Here is a 22686-nt window from a genome sequence, read left to right on the forward strand (position 1 = left end):
TCCATTTTAAGAGGTAGAAGGGTTACATTTTTTTTAGAAGTTTCTAATGGTGGCTTCCCCTGTTGCTGAGTTCACCAAGTGGGTCCCTAGTGTGGTTGTGGGTTGTGAACAAGGTTAAATGAGACCAGGTTAGTTGAGGCCAGGTTGGAACACACAGCTGTGTGTCTGTTAGGCAGATGGACTTACTAATACTGATCTCAGCTTTAAGCAGACTTTTTCAGAAGGTGAAGGTAGTCTAGACCTAGGCTGGCTTTACCTGCCTATATGGGAGACCTTACAAGAGAAGGTAGACATGTACTTCCTGCAGAAATGTCCACACCAGGAAGAGGAGGAAGGACATACGAATCATATATGCCCTTCTTCCCCCACCCCTCTTAGAGCAAGAAAAGAATGAGGGAGCAAGGACAGAGGGTGGATACTGCACCAATGCTTGTTCCCAAGCAGGAGTTGGAAAGAAGTGTCCCCTGACACCAGTGAGAGGAGCTCAGACCAGCACCTACTGGAATGTCCAGGGGAGTCTCTGGACTGATACTTGAGTCCAGACCACCCCCATTCGGAGTCAAATAAAGAGGATAAGGGTCTGCTTTTACGAGAATGCAACATGTCAACATAGTTAAGGGTGTGAATTCTGAGACCTATACAAAGCCAGTGCAAATCCTGCTTTATCTACTGTAGCCTGTGACCTCAGCCAAGTAATCTCTCGTTGCTGATGTTTGCCCATCTGGGAAGTCAGGATCTTCTTAGGATCTGTAGCATCTGTAAGAAACTAGAATGTGTCTATCTAGTGCTTAACAGAAGGCTCAGGGTGTTAGTATTGTAGTTGACCCTACACATACCCGCCACTGTGCCTGGCCTAAGGATGACCTCTGGCCAGTGGGTCTGGCAGTTCTTAATCCAACTTAGTTGGTGTCTTCTTGGTACTGAAGACCAGTCACACGTTCAAGGGCTATTTCCTCCCTGAACTTGTCATGTTCTCTTCCAAGGATAATGAAAAGAAGGGTAAAAACAGCTATATGAGTAGTTTGTGTTTAGCACTCACTCCCACACAGGAGGCCCATGTGCTCCTTGTAGGACCCTGTTCTTGGTGCTGGAAGAAACTCATACCTGCCTTCTAGGCCCTTACCTGGAGATGTTCTTTAATGCCGTCTACTTCTCACAGAAATCTCACGAAGAGTTACAATTTTGGTTTTTGGAACCAAAGTACCCAGGACTCAAGGGATGCTTCCCAGACTGTTAGCCAGGTGTCTTGTCCTCACTGAGCCTGACTTATTTTCCCTACCTGTGAGTTTTTCTTACCTTAGAAGATTATGTGGATTGGGATAGGAAAGTTTGTAGGATTACAACTTGTGCCAATTTATTGTTTGTCAGAGGAACAAATACAGGTAGGTATTTTGGTTCTAGAGTTTCTCAACGTCCTTCTGATAAAGGAAAAACAACTGCTGCAAGTAGACATAACATTGGCTGGATCATTATTATGGAAAATACTTGTTCCTCCTTTTATCCAGTTTTCCCTTTGAGAACCACAACTGAGCTTAAAATGCAAATTTAATTCCGAACATTTTGCCTGTAATTTCCATACTAAGTCAAAGGGCACTGACCTTCTGAAACCTCTCATTTATGACTTTTTCTGCAGAGCTTGGATTCTAAATTAAGACTTCAAAATTTTATATGTCAGTGCTAATGTCAAAGTTTTTCTCTCTGATCCTTCAGATTTACAGATCTTCTTAAATTAAAACAATATGAAGGATCCGACAAGCATTCTTTGCAAAATACTCTGAGTTGATAATTTTTAAGGAATGACAAATAAACACAAATATCTGGAGATTTGGAAGAAAAAAGCTTGACTACTGCCAACAAAAGTAGCCAGATGAATGGGCAAGTCAGGGAACCATGCAAGACTGATGGGAGGCTCTGTCTATTCAAGAAAGTCTATACCTCCCAGAATTTGTCAGGCAAAATAAAGAGGTTGTGATCCAGTTGTGGCTGAGTGAATTAATCCCAGGATTAACCAGTGTCATATCTGCTAACTATTCTTGTTTCAATACCTAAACACTTGTTTCTTTACAAAGAAATCACAGGAAGCCCCATGCACTGCTCTCACTTTACCCTCTTGTGATGTTTAAGAGCCTCTGGGCATGAGGCATCTAGAAGTTGCTTCCTGTGGAGGTCATCAGTCACTGCAGGGCTCTCTAACCTGCCCCCACTTTCTTCTTTCTTGCTTCTAGGAACAGCATTGCTGCCTCCGCTGTGTGTGTTTTCAACCTGAGTGCCATCTCTCAGGCCTTCAATGGGCCCTTCAAGTACCAGGAAAATTCTCGCTCTGCCTGGCTGCCTTACCCCAACCCCAACCCCAACTTCCAGGTAATCCCAGGGGTGGAGGGAACTCTGGGCTTCCCTTGTGAAGAAGGCAGAAACTCTTATAGAGAGACTGGGACCATTAAACCATATATTGGGTGCATGTATAGTGCAACTGTGATTTCCCTGTCCACTAGAGGACGGCTCAATACTCAGGTTGGCTAATGTTAATAAGCAGAGTCTTTGTCAGCTATGGTGCCTAGAGCAAAACAAGGCCATTTGTGAGCTGTCATGTCCAACGACGAACTGAAAAAGTCCAGCCTTCTGGTGTGGGTTAGCAAACTGGGCTTCAGTTAATACTAATGATTATGGACTCTGTCCCCAGAATCTCTGACCCATGATGAATGACATTCCAATGAATAGGGCCTAGAGCACAGAGAGGTGGAGACACACAAACAGAATTAAAGCTCTAATTGGCAAATGTGGCAAGGCTCCCTGTTGGGTATGGTGGAGTCATAGTGAAAGCTGGGGACAAAGAAGCAGAGCTGAAATTCATTCATCTCCCAGTCATGCACAGAATTCTAGTGTTCAAGCTGTTAAGGGCTTTATGAGTTATCCTGTCTCCCAGTGTTCAAAAGAAGCTGAGACCCAGAGATGAAGCCACTGTGTCTGGCCAGTCACACACTGTGTATCAGTCTGTTTGGACTGGTGTAACAAACTACCATATATTGGGTGTCTTAAAGAACAGTCATTTATTTCTCACAATTCTCGGGAGTAGATGTTCAAGATGCATGAGTAGGGTCAATTTTCTGACAAGGACTGTCTTCTTGGGTTTCATATGGCCATCTTGTCATTGTATCCTCCTATGGAAGAAAAAGACATCTCTGGCCTCTTTTCTCCTTTTATAAGGTCACCAGTTCCATGGGGTCAGCCATCACCCATATGACCTCATTTAACATTAATTACTTCCTAGAGGTCCTATAGACAAATACAGCCATACTGAGAGATAGGGCTTCAGCACACGAATGTCAGTGTGCATTCACTGAAAGAGCAGCCTTACTTAGCATACCACTTTACTGTCAACAGCCCTTGTATTACAATCATTATGCGTGTAATTTTTAGCACCATGAAATTCTGGTCACTCTCCTAGACACTTAGAGTCGTCATCTTGTAGGCTGGCAGCACTGCCACATAGGTAAGTAAGACTGCTGCACTTGCAGTGAAGGACACTGAGACTCAAGGCAGAAAATCCAGCATGGCCACAGTTGATTAGTGCTTGAGCTGGGATTCCAACCTCCACCCTCAGAAACAAACATCCCATCTATTCCAGCTTAACAACTGTTTAGTACCCCTCACTAATTAGCATAGAAATAGATCCTTTAAACTCTGTTGTGTTCATCATCCCAAAGGGTAAAATCTGTGACTTCTGTGAAAGCTGGGCATTTGGAAAGGTTCAACTTTTCACACATAGATTTTGGCAAATGCTGTTTGGTTGTAACTGCTTTGAGTTTTTCATTGTTTTGTTGTTTTAAAATTTTTTGAAAGATTTGGGATTGAGAATAAAATGACTGATGTACATGTTACCTTTACCTTTTGCTGCTCTCCTTGGGAAAAATATTTAGCTTCTTCTCACTCTTATTTTCATCAATAAAGTGGAGAAGAGGGATACAGATGTATAGGGATATTTTTGGAATAAACTTTGGTAATGTCAATCAGTGTGCATTACTTGTGTGTGTGTGTGTGTGTGTGTGTGTGTGTGTGTGTGTGTGTGTGTGTGTTGGATATTTTTGAGATAGGGTCTTGCGAACTATTTGCCCATGCTGGCCTTGATCTCTGCCTCCTGAGTCCAGGATTACAGGCATGAGAGGTGGACGCCTAGCTTTTACATGGTAATGTGTTGATAAAAATGACTCTTAGAGACCATCTGTTTGGTCCTTTCTGGGTACCACATTTTGGGTAAATGTGTACTTTGACTTGTCCCTCCTCTTACATGGATAATAAAACATATCTTTCTTTCCTTTTAAGTAAGTCCTTTGTAAAATCATGATGGTTAAAAAAATTAACAAAGTTGCTTATTTACAGTGCACTTTTCATGCATAATTCTATTCTATTTCAGGTCTTCACAGTGAATAAAGTGACTTAATTACTTTGTGATCCCTTACCACCTCCAGGCAATGGATAACGTTTAGCCCATTCATCTGGATATATTTGTAGCACACAACAAATCCCCTCATTTCCTAGGGCTACCAGTGTCTGGTTTGATAATGCCAGTGTCACACTGAAGGACTTCCTTGCATCTATGAGATGGAACTATGTCTGTGCTGCATAAGGAATAAAACAAGCAGAGAGCCGGGAAACTTGCTTACCTGAGCTTGTCTTTTGGGGTTAGATTTAAAACTTGCAGAGAACTAAAATTATAAATCATTGTGATTATTTTGTAACTCTTTCTACAAACGTGTGGTTTCTTTTTGTATATTGTATTTAAATCTGCAACAGTATAGGTATCCTGACTGACATTCATGAAGTCATCTAGACTGTTGTAGATTGCAAATTCATTTTCACTGCAGATCCCTCAACCAGAAATGTACAGAAACCATTATGTTTGCAATGATCAGTGGTGAAAAGTTGTTAGATTTTTTTAAGTCTTGATTTTCCTTTTGACATTTAGGATTTTATGCCACACTTATATAGTAGAAGTAGCTAATTAATAGAGAGGCAAGGTCAGGAAGATGAATGAGTTTAGAAAGGACAGTATGTAACATGTCTAAATTTAGTGTGAAAATCTCAATTGAAAACAATGACAAATGTTACCGTTAGCAGTTGCAATCTAGAAGCCAACATCAGTGGTGTTTGAGTATCTGTCCATTAGAGGTTTCAGTCCCAAAGTCATCCAAACACTGTGCCTCATAGAAACTCAGCAGCCACTGAAACAAAACCCGGCAGCACAGCAATTGTGACAGACTACACAATCTTCTACATGTTTTTGATTGATGCTGATCAGAACTGATGCAGCCAAAGTGGGAAAATTGAACATTTGAAAGCTGTCAAATAAGGAGACAGCAGAAGTTTCTGCATCCTTCAGGATCCTTTAATACACAGTGCATATTGGCAACGAGATGGGAGGGAGCAAGGAAGCCAGTGGATGAAGGTACCATGGAAACCAGGAGGTCTTAGGATGATGTTAGATGATTATTGGCTTGATCAGGAAGCACTAGTGTGTTAGGACAAGGATGGATTTGTTGTCTTTGAAACAAATAAAACTTCAAGTATTTATTGTTGACTTATAATTAAGGGAATTACTGACCTTCTTATTTGAAAAGGTGTTGTCATGATAACCCTCTGGGTCGTTAGCCAGAAGCTTACTAAGGCAGAGACTGTGCCTTTTCTATTTATATTGCTTTTCTCTTTCACAGTGTCCCAGGGTATCACTAAGTGCCTAATACAGAAACTGGGGGAAATCTGTGTATGAGGCACAGATGGAGACTATAGTTCTTAGCTAGGCAAGTTGCTTATAATCCAATAAATGTACCCTATAAACTTGAATAGATTTCAAAATACTGGAAACAGAATCCTTGTGTGGTGTATTTATTGTAGGATGGCAACAGATACAACGAAACAATGAAGAATACTTCAAACACAGTTCTTGACAATACAGTCAGGTGACTTCAAGGAGGCATGGGCTCTAAGAATAAAGCCAACTAGGCATGGCAAGTGGTCCTGCTAGCAATATCAGGCCACTGAGCCTCTCTCCAGCTCTCCTAATCTCCTCAAACACAGTGGAAGGTTTTTACTTCTAGACTATGCTTTCTGCTTTTAAGTATGGTAATTTTTTTAAAAAACTCCATGCATATAAACCAATAGTTGTATGCAAAATTCACCCAGAAGACACATGGCTAGTTGTCACCTGTACTTGAAGTATTGCCATGAATTTCTGGAATAAGCAGCACAACACAAAGTCACCCTAAAAGCTGGAGCTCACTTTGGACCAACACCAGTGGATGGAGTCCTTTTCAGTTTTTCAAAACCCTTGTTGATAGGCAACATCCCCAAGTTTCAAGTGTTCCTATCAAATGCTATAGTTATATAAAATCTCTTGGTTCAGCCTCTTTCTGTCCCACAAAGCAGTTGCTTCTGTATTCATGTGTTGATTACTTTTATTACTCCCATTTCCCTCTGTGCACTGTAGATTTGGATTTGCTGTACTGCTTTAGAACAAATGCATTTATCACATACTATTGGTTGAGTGGTTTCTCTTGCCAGGCACATTGTCTTGTTCTTTGACATTTACAGGAACTTTAATTTACAAATTTTTTCCACTGATTATCTCAGTTGATATAGCATTAGCCCCGAGAAATAAGCATGCATTTTCCTAACCACTTCACAGGTGAGGAAACAAGAGGCAGAGATCCAGGCCTCTCCTGAGTCTCCATGACTCTGAAGTTCTAAGACATCTGAAACCAGTTTGGTCATCCATTGCTGGTCTGAGCCTTTTCCTGAACTTATGCTGCCCCTTCATTGATGCCCATGTGCCCTTCAAGGATATGATATTAAATTAAGCATTGGACTCAATGCACGAAACCCATTTACCTCCAAGTTTCTCTATGTCTTCTATTGACGTATGATTTTATGGCATGAGGGTATTTTATTAAATGCTACAAAAACATCATTTACTTTTAAAAAGTAATTTCTATCTCACACCCACGATCTTTTAGCCTGTTTTAAGACCAAGTACTAAAAATGAATGTTATAAATGATAATTTCAGGGAGCTTATATCTCCAAATGAATTTCCACCAAACCTACTTATATAAAGTTCTGCTCAGGAGAGGTAACTATTTGTACCAGGATTTAAAGTTTATATAAGAAATGAGAAAGGCTGATGGTAATTTTCTCATTCTGTGCTGTGTTCCAGGAATGCTGTGCTTTCTTTCCTACCCCTTTTCTTACCTTGTCCTTGCTAGAAACTGTCATTTGTAACACCTGCTGACCTCTCCCAGCTCTGTTCTGAGTTTAATTCTCAGCAATTTTCAGGCCTGATTTTCCCCTGTATATTCCAGATTCAGCTTCACGATATTTTCTCTACCTGTAAATTGTTCCCTCTTCCCTTCTCCTTTCTTCCTTTCACTCTCTTCTTTTTTCTCCCCTCTCCTTCCTTACTTCTCCTCATCTTCTCCTGTTGCAGACTTACCATATACTACTTCAGATTCCTGGACTCTAAACATTTTTTATTTTCTTCTAGCCTAGAATATTAGCACCCATGCAGACCAGCATCATATTTTTTAGCCCAAATGAAAGATACTACATAGTCTACAAATGAAATATCATAATGAAATATCATAATATCATACAAATGAAAATGTGTGCTTATAAACCCATGCTATGATAGGAAAACTAATGAATGATGCTCTTGATTGCTGTGTTTTTAATGTGGGTACTACCTTATCAGACAGATGTAAGAGTATGATCCAGGCAGTTCTAAAGAGACTAACAGGTAACAAAAAGGTTCTGTGCCTTTGCTGTTAAAGACAGCAACAACTCCCACTCTGTGTTTTTAAACTTCTGATCATCTCTTTTTAATGGAGTTGAGAGATTTCCCCAAATATGATGTGTTCACCACTATAGTGGGAGGTCATGAGGGTTGCGGAGTTCATGGAAGATGGAGTTATGCATTCTGCCTTACTCATGTAGCAAGTTACCCTCCAGCTGTGGTGGCCATATCGGCTGTGGGTGTCCACGTGACTGGTTCTGGTAACATGCATGGTCTTCCATTGCAGTGTGGCACCATGGACCAGGGTCTGTATGTGAACTTGACAGAAAGAAACCTGCAAGACGCTCAGAAGTTCATTCTAATGCATGAGGTGGTACAGCCAGTGACCACAGTGCCCTCCTTCATGGAAGACAACAGCCGCTTCTCCCACGTGGCTGTGGACGTTGTGCAGGGAAGAGATTCTCTTGTCCACATCATCTATCTGGCCACAGGTAGGAACTCTGCCTTGCTCTAGCATTTTTCCCTCACCTCATTTTATGTTTTAAATTCCAAACATTCAATTAACTCAGCTTTCAGTTAGCCTTGTCTTGAATCCAGCAAAATTATTATTATTGCTTGTCATTATCATCTTTGGTGTATCTGTTTGGAAATCTTAATTTCACTATCTTTTAAAACTATGTTACTCATAATTTCAATCTGAAAGAGAATGCCTCCTTTCTTACCTATTGTTCCTCAGCTATTCATGGAAAAACTCTTTTTTTTGGCAAGACCATCTTAATTGAGATAGTCGAAGACAATACAATGCTTTGTTAGAGGATATTGCTGAGTAAAATATTATCCTGTGATTGTCGTGGTGATTTCTGATGAGTTCAAAAGCAGTGCTCACAGCAAACTATTCCTGTGGACCATACGTGGAAGCTTTTGAAGAATATGTTTTGGAGCATAGTATTTTACCACCACTATAGGCAGCAGTGTTTACCAAGTTGTGAATAACCACTAGACCCTTCAGATTCGGAAGTGAGTAGAACGTGAAAGTATTCTCCTTTTCGGTCTATTACCCAGAAAACTCAAGGACTATGTCAGGCTCTTCCTTCATGTCTGCCAGACTGAGCAAACTCAATGGAATCTGTCCTTCCCTGCTCTTTGTCCAGTGGTCTGTATAATTGTCACTTTCTCACAAAGCACAATTACCTTCCTTGCTACTGTTGTGAATAGTATCTTTTCTTGCTAGAACTTCTTAATTCATATGTATATATTCATCAGCTTTCTTTATTCGTGAAGTTGCTATGATTGGTGGAATTTTCACTGTCAAGTTCACTAGAAGCATTGGGAGTACAATGGTGGACTGACTGGCACCATCTTGTTTTCTTGGGCTTATACTCTAAGGAAACAGGCAGGTAACCAAACAATAAGTAAAATGCATCAGTAATAAGGTGATGATGAGCTGATGTGATAGATGCAAATAGAGGGATGTGTGAGCACCAAGGAGGCTCCTGTGCTTGGCTAGCCAGGGTCCACCCCTGCCAGGAGGTGGCAGTTAAGCTGAACACTGGCTTAGGAAGAGGAGCCAGCCCTGCACTCCAGAGGAAAATCGTGATTGTTGAGAAAGATGTAGGACTGATCAGCAGTGGGGAAGTGCCACCATATGGTCCAGTAAGATGAGGACAGGTGTGATCACTGGATGGTTGGATCTGGGCCATTGCTGCCTCTGAAGACCAGTGGGGAGAAGGAGAGGGAGCATGGGGACAGGCAGGTGAAGCAGCTGCTACAAGTAGTTCTTTGCGGAAGCAACTCAGTGAAGGGGAGAAAGGACTGAGCAGGTATCTGAAAAGGAGGGGAGATGGAAGGGAACTTTTTATGCACCGTGTTTGTTTCAGAAGAAGAAAAGGGATAACCATTGTACTGTCATCCTTGCTCAGCAGTCCCGAGGCAGAATTTTTCAGTTGTTTTTGTCCCTCATGCTCCACAGGGTGCATGACATGTGGTAAGTTTGTATAGTGAACAAACTGGACCTTTCCAAAACTGTGTCAAGTTTTTCATCATAAATGTTCAGGTCACAGGGAATAAGGTCATCTTCTTGGAAATCAGGAGACAGTTGCTATCCTCTCAACACCTGTGTGTGTGGATGCTGACGGAGATGGGGCTGGGCCCTAGCATTCCTTGGTAGGTCTGCCCAAAAAAGCCTGTGGCTTCTGCCCCAACCTTCAGTCCTGTTCCCTCCTCTGCCCACAAGGAGATGTGTAGGTAATGTTTGTTTCCTTTATATTTATAGTGGTCTGCAGTGAGCTTTGATGATTCATAGTTAAAACCATCCTTCTATTTTAATTTTGATGAGTTCTTTCTTCAGTTCTTTAATTACAACAGAATACCATAGACAAGGTAGCTTAAATGACGGTAATTTATCTTTCATGGTTCTGGAGTCTGAGTTCAGCATTAAGGTGCTAGCTGAGTTTTTTTCCTGGTGAGTGCCCTCTTCCTGGCTTGGGCACTCACTTCTTGCTGTGTCCACACAGGTAGGGAGAGATTCTCTGCTCTCTTCTTTTAAGACGTTTCACCATCAAAACCTCATTAATTCCAAAGGCCTCACTTCCCCTAACACTGTTCCTTTAGCGATCGGGCATTCACCATATGAATTGAAGTGAGGGCACTGACAGCATGTTCCAAACATGCTCATAGGGTTAAATATTTGAAGGTGTTTATTGTAAACAATATGTTTGGACAGAATCAAGTCAAAACAGACAAACTTAGATAAATTCCAGATCTGACATGAACTTATTGTCAGGATCAGTGGCTTTTTAGACAGTATAGCTTCTAGGAACTTGCTTGTAGAGGACTACTTTGAATGACCACATGGCCAGGCTGCTCCCCATCCCCTCACCCCTGCACCACAGGGCTCATTTTACTGTGATTCACTTTATTATGCCCTACAGGTATGGCAGTTTTTACAAATTGAAGGATTGTGGCAATCCTGCTTGAACAAGTCTACTGGTATCATTTTTTCAACACCTGAGAAGATTGTTAGCATTTTTTATCAACAAAGTACCTCAGTTAAGCTATGTGCACTGTTTTGCAAGAGACATATGCTATTGTACACCTGATAAATATGTTCAATATAAACATACTTTTCTATATACTGGAAACCAAAAAAATGTCCTGTGAATGGCTTTATTTGTGCAGTGATCTGGACATGAACCCCAAATAGCTCAAGGTATACTGTTAATCAAGAGCATTAGCTGAGGCTTAGGACTGCAGGCTGTCTGACCCTCTCTCTGAGTTTAGAGATATGATTGTGATCACCTTATTGTTCCACTGACAATTTTTTGCTTTTGTTTTAATCTAGTGCCCAACTAAAGTTGAGTCTTGGTATACATATGTAAAGATAGTTCCAATCATAGGATGGGCTGATGGGTAAAGATGCCATATACATGGCTCTTCTGTGCTCTCTATTTTTCACTGGTCAGGATGCCTTACTCAAGGAGAGGAGGAGTTTACAGTGGGTAAAGCTACCTTCTGGCAGGGAACAAACCAGGAAAACTGGGGTCCCACAGAGAGCCTTGCTCTAAATCATATGAATCAGCCAGGCAGGACCATTGACAGCTGTCCTGTAAGCTGGAATCCCATTTAAGTTTGTTTAGACTAGCTTGACAATTTTAGCTTTAGAATCTCTATAAATTACAAACCTCATGTTCCACTAATTTGTAGATATGTCCATTTAACTCCTACAGTCCTATCTAATGTACTTTGAAGGAAGTATCTTCCTTTCCAAAATTTGATTCACAATTTTTTTTTGGCATTACAGGGGTTTGAACTAAGGGCCTCATACTTGCTAGGTAGGTACTTTACCACTAGAGCCACCCCATCAGCCCCAAATTTGGTTTTAACAGATATTGGTTTGTTATGATGTAGCATACCATCTTCTTTATTTCCAAGGTAATAAAATGAATTAGCAGAAAGAATACCCCAAAACTACTACTCTCTTTTCACCTAATGAGAGTTGCTTTATACTTGACACTTTGAATAAAAAAAAAAATGAAAGGTTTTAACTTTCAGTATTCACAAGGCTGCTATTTATCTGGTCTCTTATTTATATCTTACCCCACCAGAGTTACATTAAGGCAGACCAAGGGCACTCATCTCCTTGGATAGGAACGCTGGTATCAAGCCCAGGCTGGAGTCCCCATGGTGTCATTTACTTGCTGCCCCTTGACCAGGATTAATAAATACTCAACTGATTGTGTATGAGCAAGGCCCTTACTGATAGTAAAGGGGAGACCAAGGCACTCCTCACAGAAACAGCTTGCTATCAGCTTTCAGAATCCAGGGTTGGTGACAAGCATGTATTCACTTAACATGGGGAAACATCTGTCAGTTGCAATTTGAGAAACTCGTTACTGTTACTTGTGTTTGTCACTATTAAGGATCTAAGTGAGATACACCCCTGGTGCTTGTGAAGTGCGGTGCATTGATGGTCCATGTTTTCTGCTTGCTGCCACTACCTTTCCCAGGTTCATCCTGGACCTGTTTCTCATAGCATTCATGTCTTTCTCAAATTTCTGGTTGAACATACAGCCAGAGTGAGGCCTATTTCCTTGGCCCTGACTGGGCTGATGGGTTGTAAGTCATTCTTTGAAAACTTTCTCAGTTAGAACAGGAGGTAAAATGGCAAGTGGTAACTCTATTAGAAGATTTATGACTGGAGTTTTCTAAGTAACTGAATCCCAAGTACAAGAAGCTACTGAGTTCTCTGCAAAGTTAGTCATGTTGACATTCATGTGTCTGGGGATCCTCTCCTCACTTTGCTGCAATGCACCATCCCCTCTGGCTCTCCTCTTTCCTCTCTGATGGTCCCTTGCTGGCCTTACCTTTCTCCTCCATCTTGTGTGGCTCTGGTTCTGGCTCTGCATCTGGACTCTACAATGGGCCACAGTTGTTTTCATTCCACATTTCTTCCATGAAATTCCATTCAGTCTCATGATTTTTCCTTTTCCTTCTGTGTTTGGATATAGCTCTTTTACTTCTCTTTACTTCAATTCTGGTGTGTACAAAATTATTCTAACCTTAAATTGTATCTAATCCTAAAATGTTCTAACACTAGTTGCATAAGCAAGAATACTATATAAATCAATTAGTGAATTTTATGGCATGCAAATCATGTCCTAATAAAGATATTTTTTATACATGCTATCCCTCCTTTTGGATTTTGCTAGTTTTTTTCCTTAAATCAAATATTTGTATTAGAGAGTTATTTGTAAACAGTTACATAAAAACACCAGAAGTTAAAGAAAAGGAGGAAGGCACGCACACAAATTTTTAAAAATCATTGTTTTTCAGTTTGAACTTCTGAAATTTGCTTAGATTCAGGGTAAGCTGGATACTTCTATAATCCTAACTTATTGCTAGGTGGAAGCAGGAGAATTGAGAGTTCAAGGACAGCCTGGGCAAAAAGGTAGTGAGATCCTTTCTCAAAAAAAAAATGATGTTTTTATTAGTATGTAGGAGTTGCACAAGGGTTTTTTGCCATGTATTCATGTAGTGTATCCCGGTTTGCTTCATCCCCTCCACTAGTCCCCCTTTTCTCTCTCCCCCTTCTTAAAATGACTTCAACAGGCTTCAAAGTTCCATAGTCATACATGTGTAGAAACTACATCAACCATATTCACCCTCCTGTTCCTTCTTCATTTACCCTCTACTTCCTGCTCGTACCGTCTCCTTAACATGGCCTGTTTTGCATTCCTGTCCTTTTTTAAGTGTCAGTTCAGTCTTCAGTGGGGCTTTTGCCTTAGTATTTTACCTGTAAATGTATTGTATTTTAATCAATACAACCCCCTCTGTTCCTCTTCCTTACTCTTTCCCTACCCTGTATTGTTCAACACTTCTTCATGTGTTTTTTTCAGTTGTGGCCTACACAGATGGATGTTTTCCAGTATTATTCACTCTATCATTCTCTTCTTCTTTCCTTCCTTCCCTGGTCTCCTCTAACAGTCCCCACTCTCTGTCTTTCTCTCCCTCTCTCTTTTTATATATTATATATAATACTTACATTTTATATAAAATATGTATCAGAAAAAAACATGTGACCTTTGTCTTTCTGAACCTACCTTACTTCATTTAACATGATGTTCTTCAGTTCCATCCATTTACCAGCAAACAACAAACTTTCCTTCTTTTTTATGAATGAATGATTTCCATTGTATATAAATATATTCCACATTTTCTTAATCCATCAATTGTAGGACATCTGGGTTGTTTCTGTGGCATGGCTATTGGGAATAATGCTGCCACAAACATGGGTGTGCAGGTGCCTTTATTGTAACCTGACTCACATTTGGTGGTGGTCGGGGGTGGGGGGCATAGCGAAGTGGTAGTATGCCTCACTAGCATGAAGGAGGCCTTCAGTTCAATCCCCAGTATTCACTCCCCTCCAAAAAAAATAAATCAGAGCAAATCATTGATCAACATGAGGGGGATTATGTCTATACACAGACTGAGGTGCTTTTAGCTGACTGACCACAAGCTTGTGCCAAGTTTGTCAATTCCATGACTCTCTCTTCCCCATCCCCATTTAGATTATACCTTGGAGTGAAATAAAATAGCTCTGACAATCTTAGAAAATATTGTAAGCTGAGGACTTTCAACAAAGAAAGAACCTGAGTTCTTCAGACTACAAAAAAATACATTGAATAAAATATGTTTTGGAAGGAGCAAAACATACTTTCATCACAAATTTACTTTCTTTAAAATAGGAGAATGCAAATAAGTACTCAAGGTTGAAATGATGAAAGACATGAAAGGAGAGGAACAGGAAGCTCACAGATAAGTGAATAAATAGAAGTTCAAAACAATTTTCTGTTCTGTTCCAAAGGTAATAATTAAATTAGGAAATTCATTGGAACAGAAGCAGAACTAAAGACTAACAGAGTAAATGTTTGCAATGGTTATAAAGTTAAAAAATACTCAATTGGAATGGCCCACAAAGATAAGGCAACATAAAATTGGTATCTTTGAAACAGAGAACCCAACACAGATAATAAATTGTCCCACAAACATCATTAATGAAAATTTCCCTGAAATGCATAAGTTGAGTCTTTTGATATCAAAACATACCTCATTTGAGCAATATTGATTATGCTACAATGTACCCGCACCCAGCACAACAATAAAAATATAAAATAAAATATTTTAAAGAACTAGATTGCCAAGGTAAAGAAAGAATTAGGTAGGCATTTAGAGGGAAAATGCCTACAAATAGAAAAATGTCTGGCAGCATCAGAGTACCCTGTAGCTACCTAAGGCTGTGAAACAGCCAAAGATTCAGAGCAAGAGAAAATGTGATGCAAGTATCTTATATTCACCCAAGAAAAAATAAAATCAGCAGATATTTGACAAATGAAAATCTCAAGCAATAGAAAATATTGGATTTCTCTTCAAAACATGAACCAAGACTAGAGGATAAATTCAGGAAAATTTAAGAAAGAAAGGTAAAACAAAACAGAGGAACACTGAATTCCATATGTCAAGTGGAGCAAATGTTTAAAAATAGAGGAAAATTAAATATACCCTAGTTTTTTTCTAGGTTAATCTTTCCTTCAAAAATAAAGAGACATTGAGAATATAGGAATGCAGTGTCTGGGATACCTACTTTTAAAGCCAGGAAACCTTTACGTCCAGACAAAGAAGAAAATCAGAAGCAAAACCTTAGTGAAGTCATGGAAAGAAAATGGGTGGTGAACTGAGAATTCATTTTAATATCTGATAAGGAAAAATCAAGCTGTGTGTTAGCACATGATGATAAGCAAGGGCTCTGAAGTTTGATGAAGATAGGAACAGACATCTTATGGGGCAAGCCATAAAAACCTCCTCAGATTTTCTCCACATCTTTTATTCTGAACTCTCAGCTATGTGTTCTGTCTCAGCTGCTACCTGGGCAGCACCATGCTGTTCCTCCAATCAGGGATGTCCAGCTGTTGGCCAGCTGCCATGTCTGTGATTGAATGAGACGCCACATCAGTGGGTATGAGATCTGGCCTCTCAAGTAGGTCCTTAAGAGCTGGCAGATGGAAGTCAGAACTGTAGGGCAGGTGATGTACTTTCTGTAAGGCGAGTTTCATCCAGTGAGAGGCAGAATAAGAGTAGGAACCACTTGGCACATTGCTGTTTCCCTTTTTCTTTTCAATGAACTTTCCAAGGCAAGATTTCTCATGTACTTGAGCAGATACTTGATTGTAAAGTGTAACCCCATGGTAACCAATCATTACTCCCATCCTCACCTGATTCACTTCTCTTTTCCCTCACTCACACTCTCAGTCCTGAGATTGTACCTCTAATAATGGCACTACCACTTAATCCTCGCTTCATGCTCTGTGTTCCAGACAGTATGAATAAAGGATCCAACAATTGCTAGAATTCACTCAATCCTGTGAAAGTGACATGGCTATAAATGTAAGTAGGAGCAGACAACATGTACTTCATAGTCATGATCCAAACATAATAATAACTGAAAATTTTGTAAGGAAAAATACCAACATGATTAGATTTGTGGAAAGGCCACATTACAGGAAAAATGAATCAAGCTTCCACATTTTGGATTTGACCTCTGTGCATCCTGGCTGTTCATTGTTTTTCCTTTGGAACCTTAAGTCCATAGATAACGATGAGTTTACTGCATGTAGTGAGGAAGGAATGGGTACAATCAATAGTGACTCAAGTGCTGAAGCACCTGCTTAGCAAGTATGAGACCTGGATTTCAAAGCCCAGTTTCAGGTGTTGACACCTGAAACTTGGTGGAAACTTTTTCTGAAAAGGGGAAATATGGTGTTTTACTGTAAAAATGCGTCATAGAGAATTCGATCCTGAACAGAACAGATGGACTCACTGCCTTCAGGAGGCTTATGTTTTTGAGGGAAAGTTAAGCAACAAAGCAAAGAGCTACACTGATGTTGGGGATCAAATAAAAGCAGGAAGATGAAACAGGGAGGTAGTGGACTTCAGTGGCTGGAACTCACTTATGGCAACCTTGGGAACATATTTTCCATGAATTGGCCATGGTGTAGACAAGAGAGATTAGTTAAGATGTCAGGACATGACGACTTGCCTGGATAGCTCCTAAGAGACATGAATTCTGCAACTAGGAGGAAGCAGGGAGCAGAGTGGGGGAAAATGTAGAGTTAGCAAAGACACTTTACTTGAGGAACATCATCAGGTGCATGTACACCTGTCACAGAGAAGCATATCTGTGAATATTTCTTTCTTCTACATTTTCTCCAGTTCTACCTCTGCCTCCTCCATGTTGCATCCCTTCTCATTGGAGAACCTTATGTCTCCATCAGTACCATTCCTAGAATTGTAAGAAGCAGACCTAGATCCTGAGAAGAGAGGCCAAGGGAAAAGGGAGAACTTGGCTGAAAAGCTAAGTCAGTCCAGAGAATGAAACACCTGAGAGGGTGCGAGTTAGGAAGGGGGGGGCGTGTTTGGCAAAATTCAGGGAGCTGTCATTATGAGAAAATACAACCACTGGAGAAGTTAGAAAAGCAATGAGAGAGGAGTCTTTACAGGCAACAGCTGAGATTGAGCATGCCTAATGGTTTTCAAGAGGTGTGAGGTAAAGATGGAATTCTACTTTTAAGGATGTAGGTTTTGGGGAATGTTAGTTTTGACTGTTTTTAGTAGAAATTAGAGTCCATGAGTCTGACTATACTAAAATTTACAACTATAGTTGGGCATCATCTCACTGAGTAGGAAAAATGAGGGGGTGAGTGAGAGGTGTGCCCAAATGACTGAGGTTCTGAGGGGCTTCGGGTCTGAGTTGGGGCAAACTGAGGAAAGAGATAAGAGGTGCCTGGGTGCAGATAGAGCATGGATTCACCCAGAGTCTTCAACTTGGCTTTGCTGTGAGTGTCTGGAGGGAATAGAACCAGTGAACATTCCCTACCTTCCCTGGCCAAATATATTTTAAATATAGAACATGGTGTTTTTCTAGTTACTAATCATTACTGAAGTCAGGACACCAGTATGACTTCCAAAATAAACTTGTAGATTTAAAGCAAAGGATGTTCTAGGTATCATAGAAATTTCCTGTGCAAGAGAGACATTTGCAAACAAGTTCAACAGATGTTGACATCCCATCCCTGATCTTACCTCTCTGTGCATTGTTTCTTCCAGCATCTATTGTGAAGTCTTGAGCTTCTTTTCTAAAGAAAACAAAGTGAAGGTGCTAGGTGAGAGAGGATTGACCTTCTTTATCATGTCTTAAGACTTGAGAGACCCCAAGGAGGGGGATCCTTTTGGGTACCAGAAATTAAACTACTCATGTACTATTGCTATCACTTCTGAGAAATCTGTCAATATTTATAAACAATTTGCAATTATTTCGGGGTCAGGAACAAGTATTAACATGTGAGACATTCCCATATTGAAAAGAAAATTTACAGTCAATGCAAATTCTGTCCTTCTCATTAGAGATTATAGTCTAAGCCTAATTCATGTTTCTTTACATGTGCTTATCCATGTAAGAGGTTCCTAGAGGCTGAAAGGGATGCAGTTTGAATTCTTACATAATGAAGGTTATGAACATAATTGAGAGAATAATTGCAGCAAATAATAGGAATGTAGGAATGTCATTTACTTGTGTCCCCTCCAAAGATACATTGAAATTTCTAAGCCTCAGGATGTGACCTTACTTGGAATTAGAGCTTTTGGAAATGTGGTTAGTTGAGTCAAGATACGAGAGTAGAGTACACCCCTAACCAATATGACTGGAGTCCTTATATCAAGATTAAGGTATAAGGACCCTGACGGAGGCCTGTGACAACTGAGGCAGATCCTGGAGTGGTGTTGTTGCAAGCCAAGGACCACCGGAAAGTGACAGCAACCCATAGCACTAGGATGAGTCAAGAAAAGGTTCTACCCAGAGCTTCAAGGGTGCACGGCCCTGTGGATCCTTCATTTCTGTCTCTCAGCATCCAGAACTACGAGAGAGGAAATCCCTGTTGTGTTGACCTCCTCCATGAGATGCTATGTTATCATACACCAGCTCCAGGACCCTAAAATACCTGCCTGTACTTTTTCACTTTGGATCTGGTCTTACAGGTAAATTTAAAGTGTATTGTGCCTTTCTCTTGTACCCCAGCATTTCTCAGATCCTCAACTCAATGAACAAAATTAGCTCTTTAGTATGACTTTTTGTCAAGCCCAATTAAAGTGTAAATTCTCTTGTTGAACATAGTGTAGTGTATGCTAAGCCACTTAAAATGCTATACAAACAGCTAATTGTTTTGTTTGATTAAATATAGGAACATTAGTTCTTGTATTTTAATGTGCTTTGCCTTTAAGCATGCTTTCTGAATAATTTTAGTAACTTAAAGCTTGGCTTCCTAACCACAAAATAATGTGAAGTTATAACTATGAACTGGTAATTATTCCAATTTATTCCATACAGGATGCAGTCAGTTTCCATCTTTATGAGATAGCTGATTTACTGTTTTCTTCCAGTCTGCTTTCTCCCTCTCTATTTTAGACACACATAAGGTGAGAAGCCTTTATTTTTCATGTTTCACATGGTCAATATTGATTGAAAGTTGCCTCAGGTAGTAAAGATTATGGTCTTTGAAAAGTAGATCAAAAGTACAAATAATTTCTCTTTACCTCTTTTCATATAGATTCTGCCTGATACAGATTTTTATATACCTCCTTCAGGCATAGTGGAAGTTGATGGAGTTAAACACAATAGATTCCTTTCCTAAGCCTGCTGTCCTCTGGCTTATACGAAAATTTAGTTAGTATGTTATTGCTTCTGTGTGATGATGATGTCATAACTCTAAGGAGGTTTTAATGGCATTTCAGTGCCCCAGATTTTCTTGTTTGGCTGAGAACAAGATTCTCCTTCTACAGAGAATCATTCAAACCCCTTTCTATATGACAACTTCGTGAAACATCTCTAATGGGGAGCACAGTTATTGGAGTCCATAATTTAGGAACATGCTTAAGAATTTCTAGCAGATTTTTTTTATTCTGAGTAAATAAGCTGTGAGAAGACCCAGTAGATCACTAATTTGGTGAGAAATCTAAGAAGTGTTATGAAATGGTTATTGTTTTTGTCTTTCAAAACATAGGTCTCTATAGGCAATGAAGACTGAATGGCTTCTCCATCATCATCATGCCATTTGTCCTGGTTAGACAGATCAGAGAGTTACTACCAGCACTTGGTAACTATCCCTTTCCATGCGAAGTGTTAGTGTGAATTAAAAGACAGTTTAAACATATTTTTTTTCCACTTTGGGGTAACTATGATTAGGTCTCAGTGTACAAATTGAATGTAACTGAAGGTGTCTTTTGTGTTCACAATAGTTTGATTTTTATTTTTGAAATAAAAATTCAACACAAGAGATTTTGTCACTGTTTAAACTTAAATTATTAGGTTTTTAGTGGATTTATTTGTCCTACTTTTTTCCATAATGAACAATTATCAACTTAAAAATAGAAATAGTGTTCAAAGGCATCAGTGTGTGTTCTGTCACTATGAGATGGTTAATTTTGTTAGTTTTGAATGAGGCTAGCTATAAGTTCCAATTCATTTAATTTACCTTATACAAATACAGATTAAATATGTATTCTCCTGGCATGTTTATGGCTACCACAATATTTAAAACTTTAATGTTTATAAACCTAACACATCCCATCTGCTGGAGAACTAGACATGACTTCTGGCTCTCTGTGGCCCTTTTCATTGTCCTCATGCTCAGTTTTTAGGTTCTAAAAGGGTAAGTGGGCAAGGTAATGAAATGACAATCCAAGTATCTCTTTATAATCCATGAGACAGAGGGGGCCTTTTAGGAGAACACCTAGAAGGCCCAGGCCTGCTTCTGCTAGAAAACTCAGTATTCCAGTATACACACAGAGGGGTGGCAAACTGAAAATGAGCTGGAAGCTCCTCAAGAGCTCCACTCTCTGTGTCACTATTGGTATTACTGTAATGATCAGCAAAGGAGAGCACATCAGTCATCAGTGAGGGCAGAGTTAAGATACCAATTTCAGAAAATGTGTACTAACATAAAATGGAAGTATGATTTCCCCATATGGAAGCCCTGCAAACATTCACGCAGGTGTCAGGAACACCAGTGTTCAGGCAAGTTAGGATGTGGTGAGTTGTCACTGTGTCCCACCGTTTTGTCTTACAGCTATAAGTAGGAGAGCATCTTCAATGACTTAGTCATTTAAATGACTCATCTTGCCCTTGTTCTTGTTCTCACCTTTATTTTCTGGAGCCTGCACCCTGAACTCTTCTCTGTGGAATAATGAGGTTCCAAAGAGAAATGAGTCACCTGGAACTGCCCTGGTTTTATAGCTTCTACGTGACTGTGTATTTGTTTGGATTGGGAAGAATTAAATACTGTTACTCCAATTAATAGACCCCAACAATCACTGCCCTGGCTCCTTGGTGATGAGGAAACCTTGGGTACATCAAGTGATAAGCACATTCTCTTCTACGTTTCCTGGTCACTTTCTGGAGAAGAGTCTCACCTGTCTGCCAGGTCATCATTTTTCTGGTATGCAGTGTACTCCAGGCCAGCTACCTCAAAGACTGATAGCAACCTGACCACATTTAGGTCCAGGATCCACCTCTGACATCCTCAACTGTGGGAGAATAGGAGCCCATTCTTTAATAGGAGCTGGGAAGCAAACCTTAGAGGGAAGCCTGGAGAGAACTCAGAGTGAAACAAAGAGCTTAAGTTGGATATTCAAAAGGTGTGTTACTTTCATATTGTAGTGAAATAGACTGTCATAACCTTGGCAATTTGCAGCAGCACACTTTATTATCTTGAAGTCTCCATAGGTCAGGACCCTGGACACAGATCAGCTGGGTCCGTCCTCAAAGTATCATCAAGCTGCAGTGAAGATGCCAGTTAAGATTTCATCCACATTGACAGGCTTGGCTGAGGCAGAATCTGCTTCCAGACTCCATCATTTAGCTAACAGAATCCATTCCCTGGTGGTACATGAAAGATGATTTTAGGTGTTGCTTATGATTGGTGGGGTCCTCTGTCTTGCCCTATAGGGTGCCTACCCTCATTCTGATATAGGAAAATCTTTAGGAGCCCAGAAATGAGCTCATCAGAAGAGGTCTCTTAGGTACTTCCATCCTTACAGATAGCATACTGGAAAAATCTTCCAAATACAAGCTTCAATTTTGAAAGTTTGAAATTTAATGTATAATGTTTTACAATGGCTACTGCAATTATTAGAGCTCTTCATATGTAAAGGGAGAGACTTCTGATTTCAGCTGTACAAGTAATTGCTCAATGTGTAGTTTCCCAGATCTGGCTAAAGTGCTTGTGGCAAATGAAGTTATTGTCCATGTTTGCCTAAGCTCCTGAGCAAATGTCTGTAGTAAAAAATATTGTGGATATACAAGAGAAGTGTAAAGGGAAAATGTCATGTATGTCATAGCATGTAATGAATAATTCTCCCAATAACTAAAATGAGTATCTCTCCCTTTCAGCATTAAAACTGCAAGAGTCATCATCACCTCTGTTTGTATACCTTCAGCTGCCTCTATCTCTCTTCCTTTTCTTTCTTTCTACTATGACCAGGATGTGTGTTCTTTTCCTGCCTGGAGGTATTAAGAAAAAAAAAAAGCTTACCTGTTAGGTGAAACTTTCTGATAGATAGTTTGTGAGATTACTCCCCAAGGAGGTGCTACCTGTGACATATGTTTATTCCAGGACCACTGAAGTCCTGAGAGGTATTAAAAATTCCTTTAGGAAGAAAACTGTCTACTGATGGGTTTAATATGAACCTCCAAGAATCCATATGATCTGGATGAGGCTTGCGGTTCCTTAGGGAATGCAAGGAACAGAATCTTAGGACTCTGCTGCACTTCCACTTGCTGGAGAACTTTAGTGATGTGAAA

The 22686-nt window shown here is 40.0% G+C and overlaps 1 protein-coding gene across 10 annotated transcripts in view; it reads left to right on the forward strand.

Annotated features, from left to right (window-relative positions):
* Sema5a (semaphorin 5A) overlaps positions 1 to 22686 on the forward strand; it is a 435987-nt gene that overhangs the window by 302312 nt on the left and 110989 nt on the right. For all 10 annotated transcript variants that reach the window (XM_074077743.1, XM_074077739.1, XM_074077747.1 and 7 more), the window contains 2 exons: positions 2226 to 2361; positions 8068 to 8272. In XM_074077743.1, coding sequence (XP_073933844.1) covers positions 2226 to 2361; positions 8068 to 8272 — 341 coding nt within the window. The remainder of the gene's footprint in view (positions 1 to 2225; positions 2362 to 8067; positions 8273 to 22686) is intronic.

Source organism: Castor canadensis, chromosome 6 (genome assembly GCF_047511655.1).
Source record: "Castor canadensis chromosome 6, mCasCan1.hap1v2, whole genome shotgun sequence".
Classification (NCBI taxonomy): Eukaryota; Metazoa; Chordata; class Mammalia; order Rodentia; family Castoridae; genus Castor; species Castor canadensis.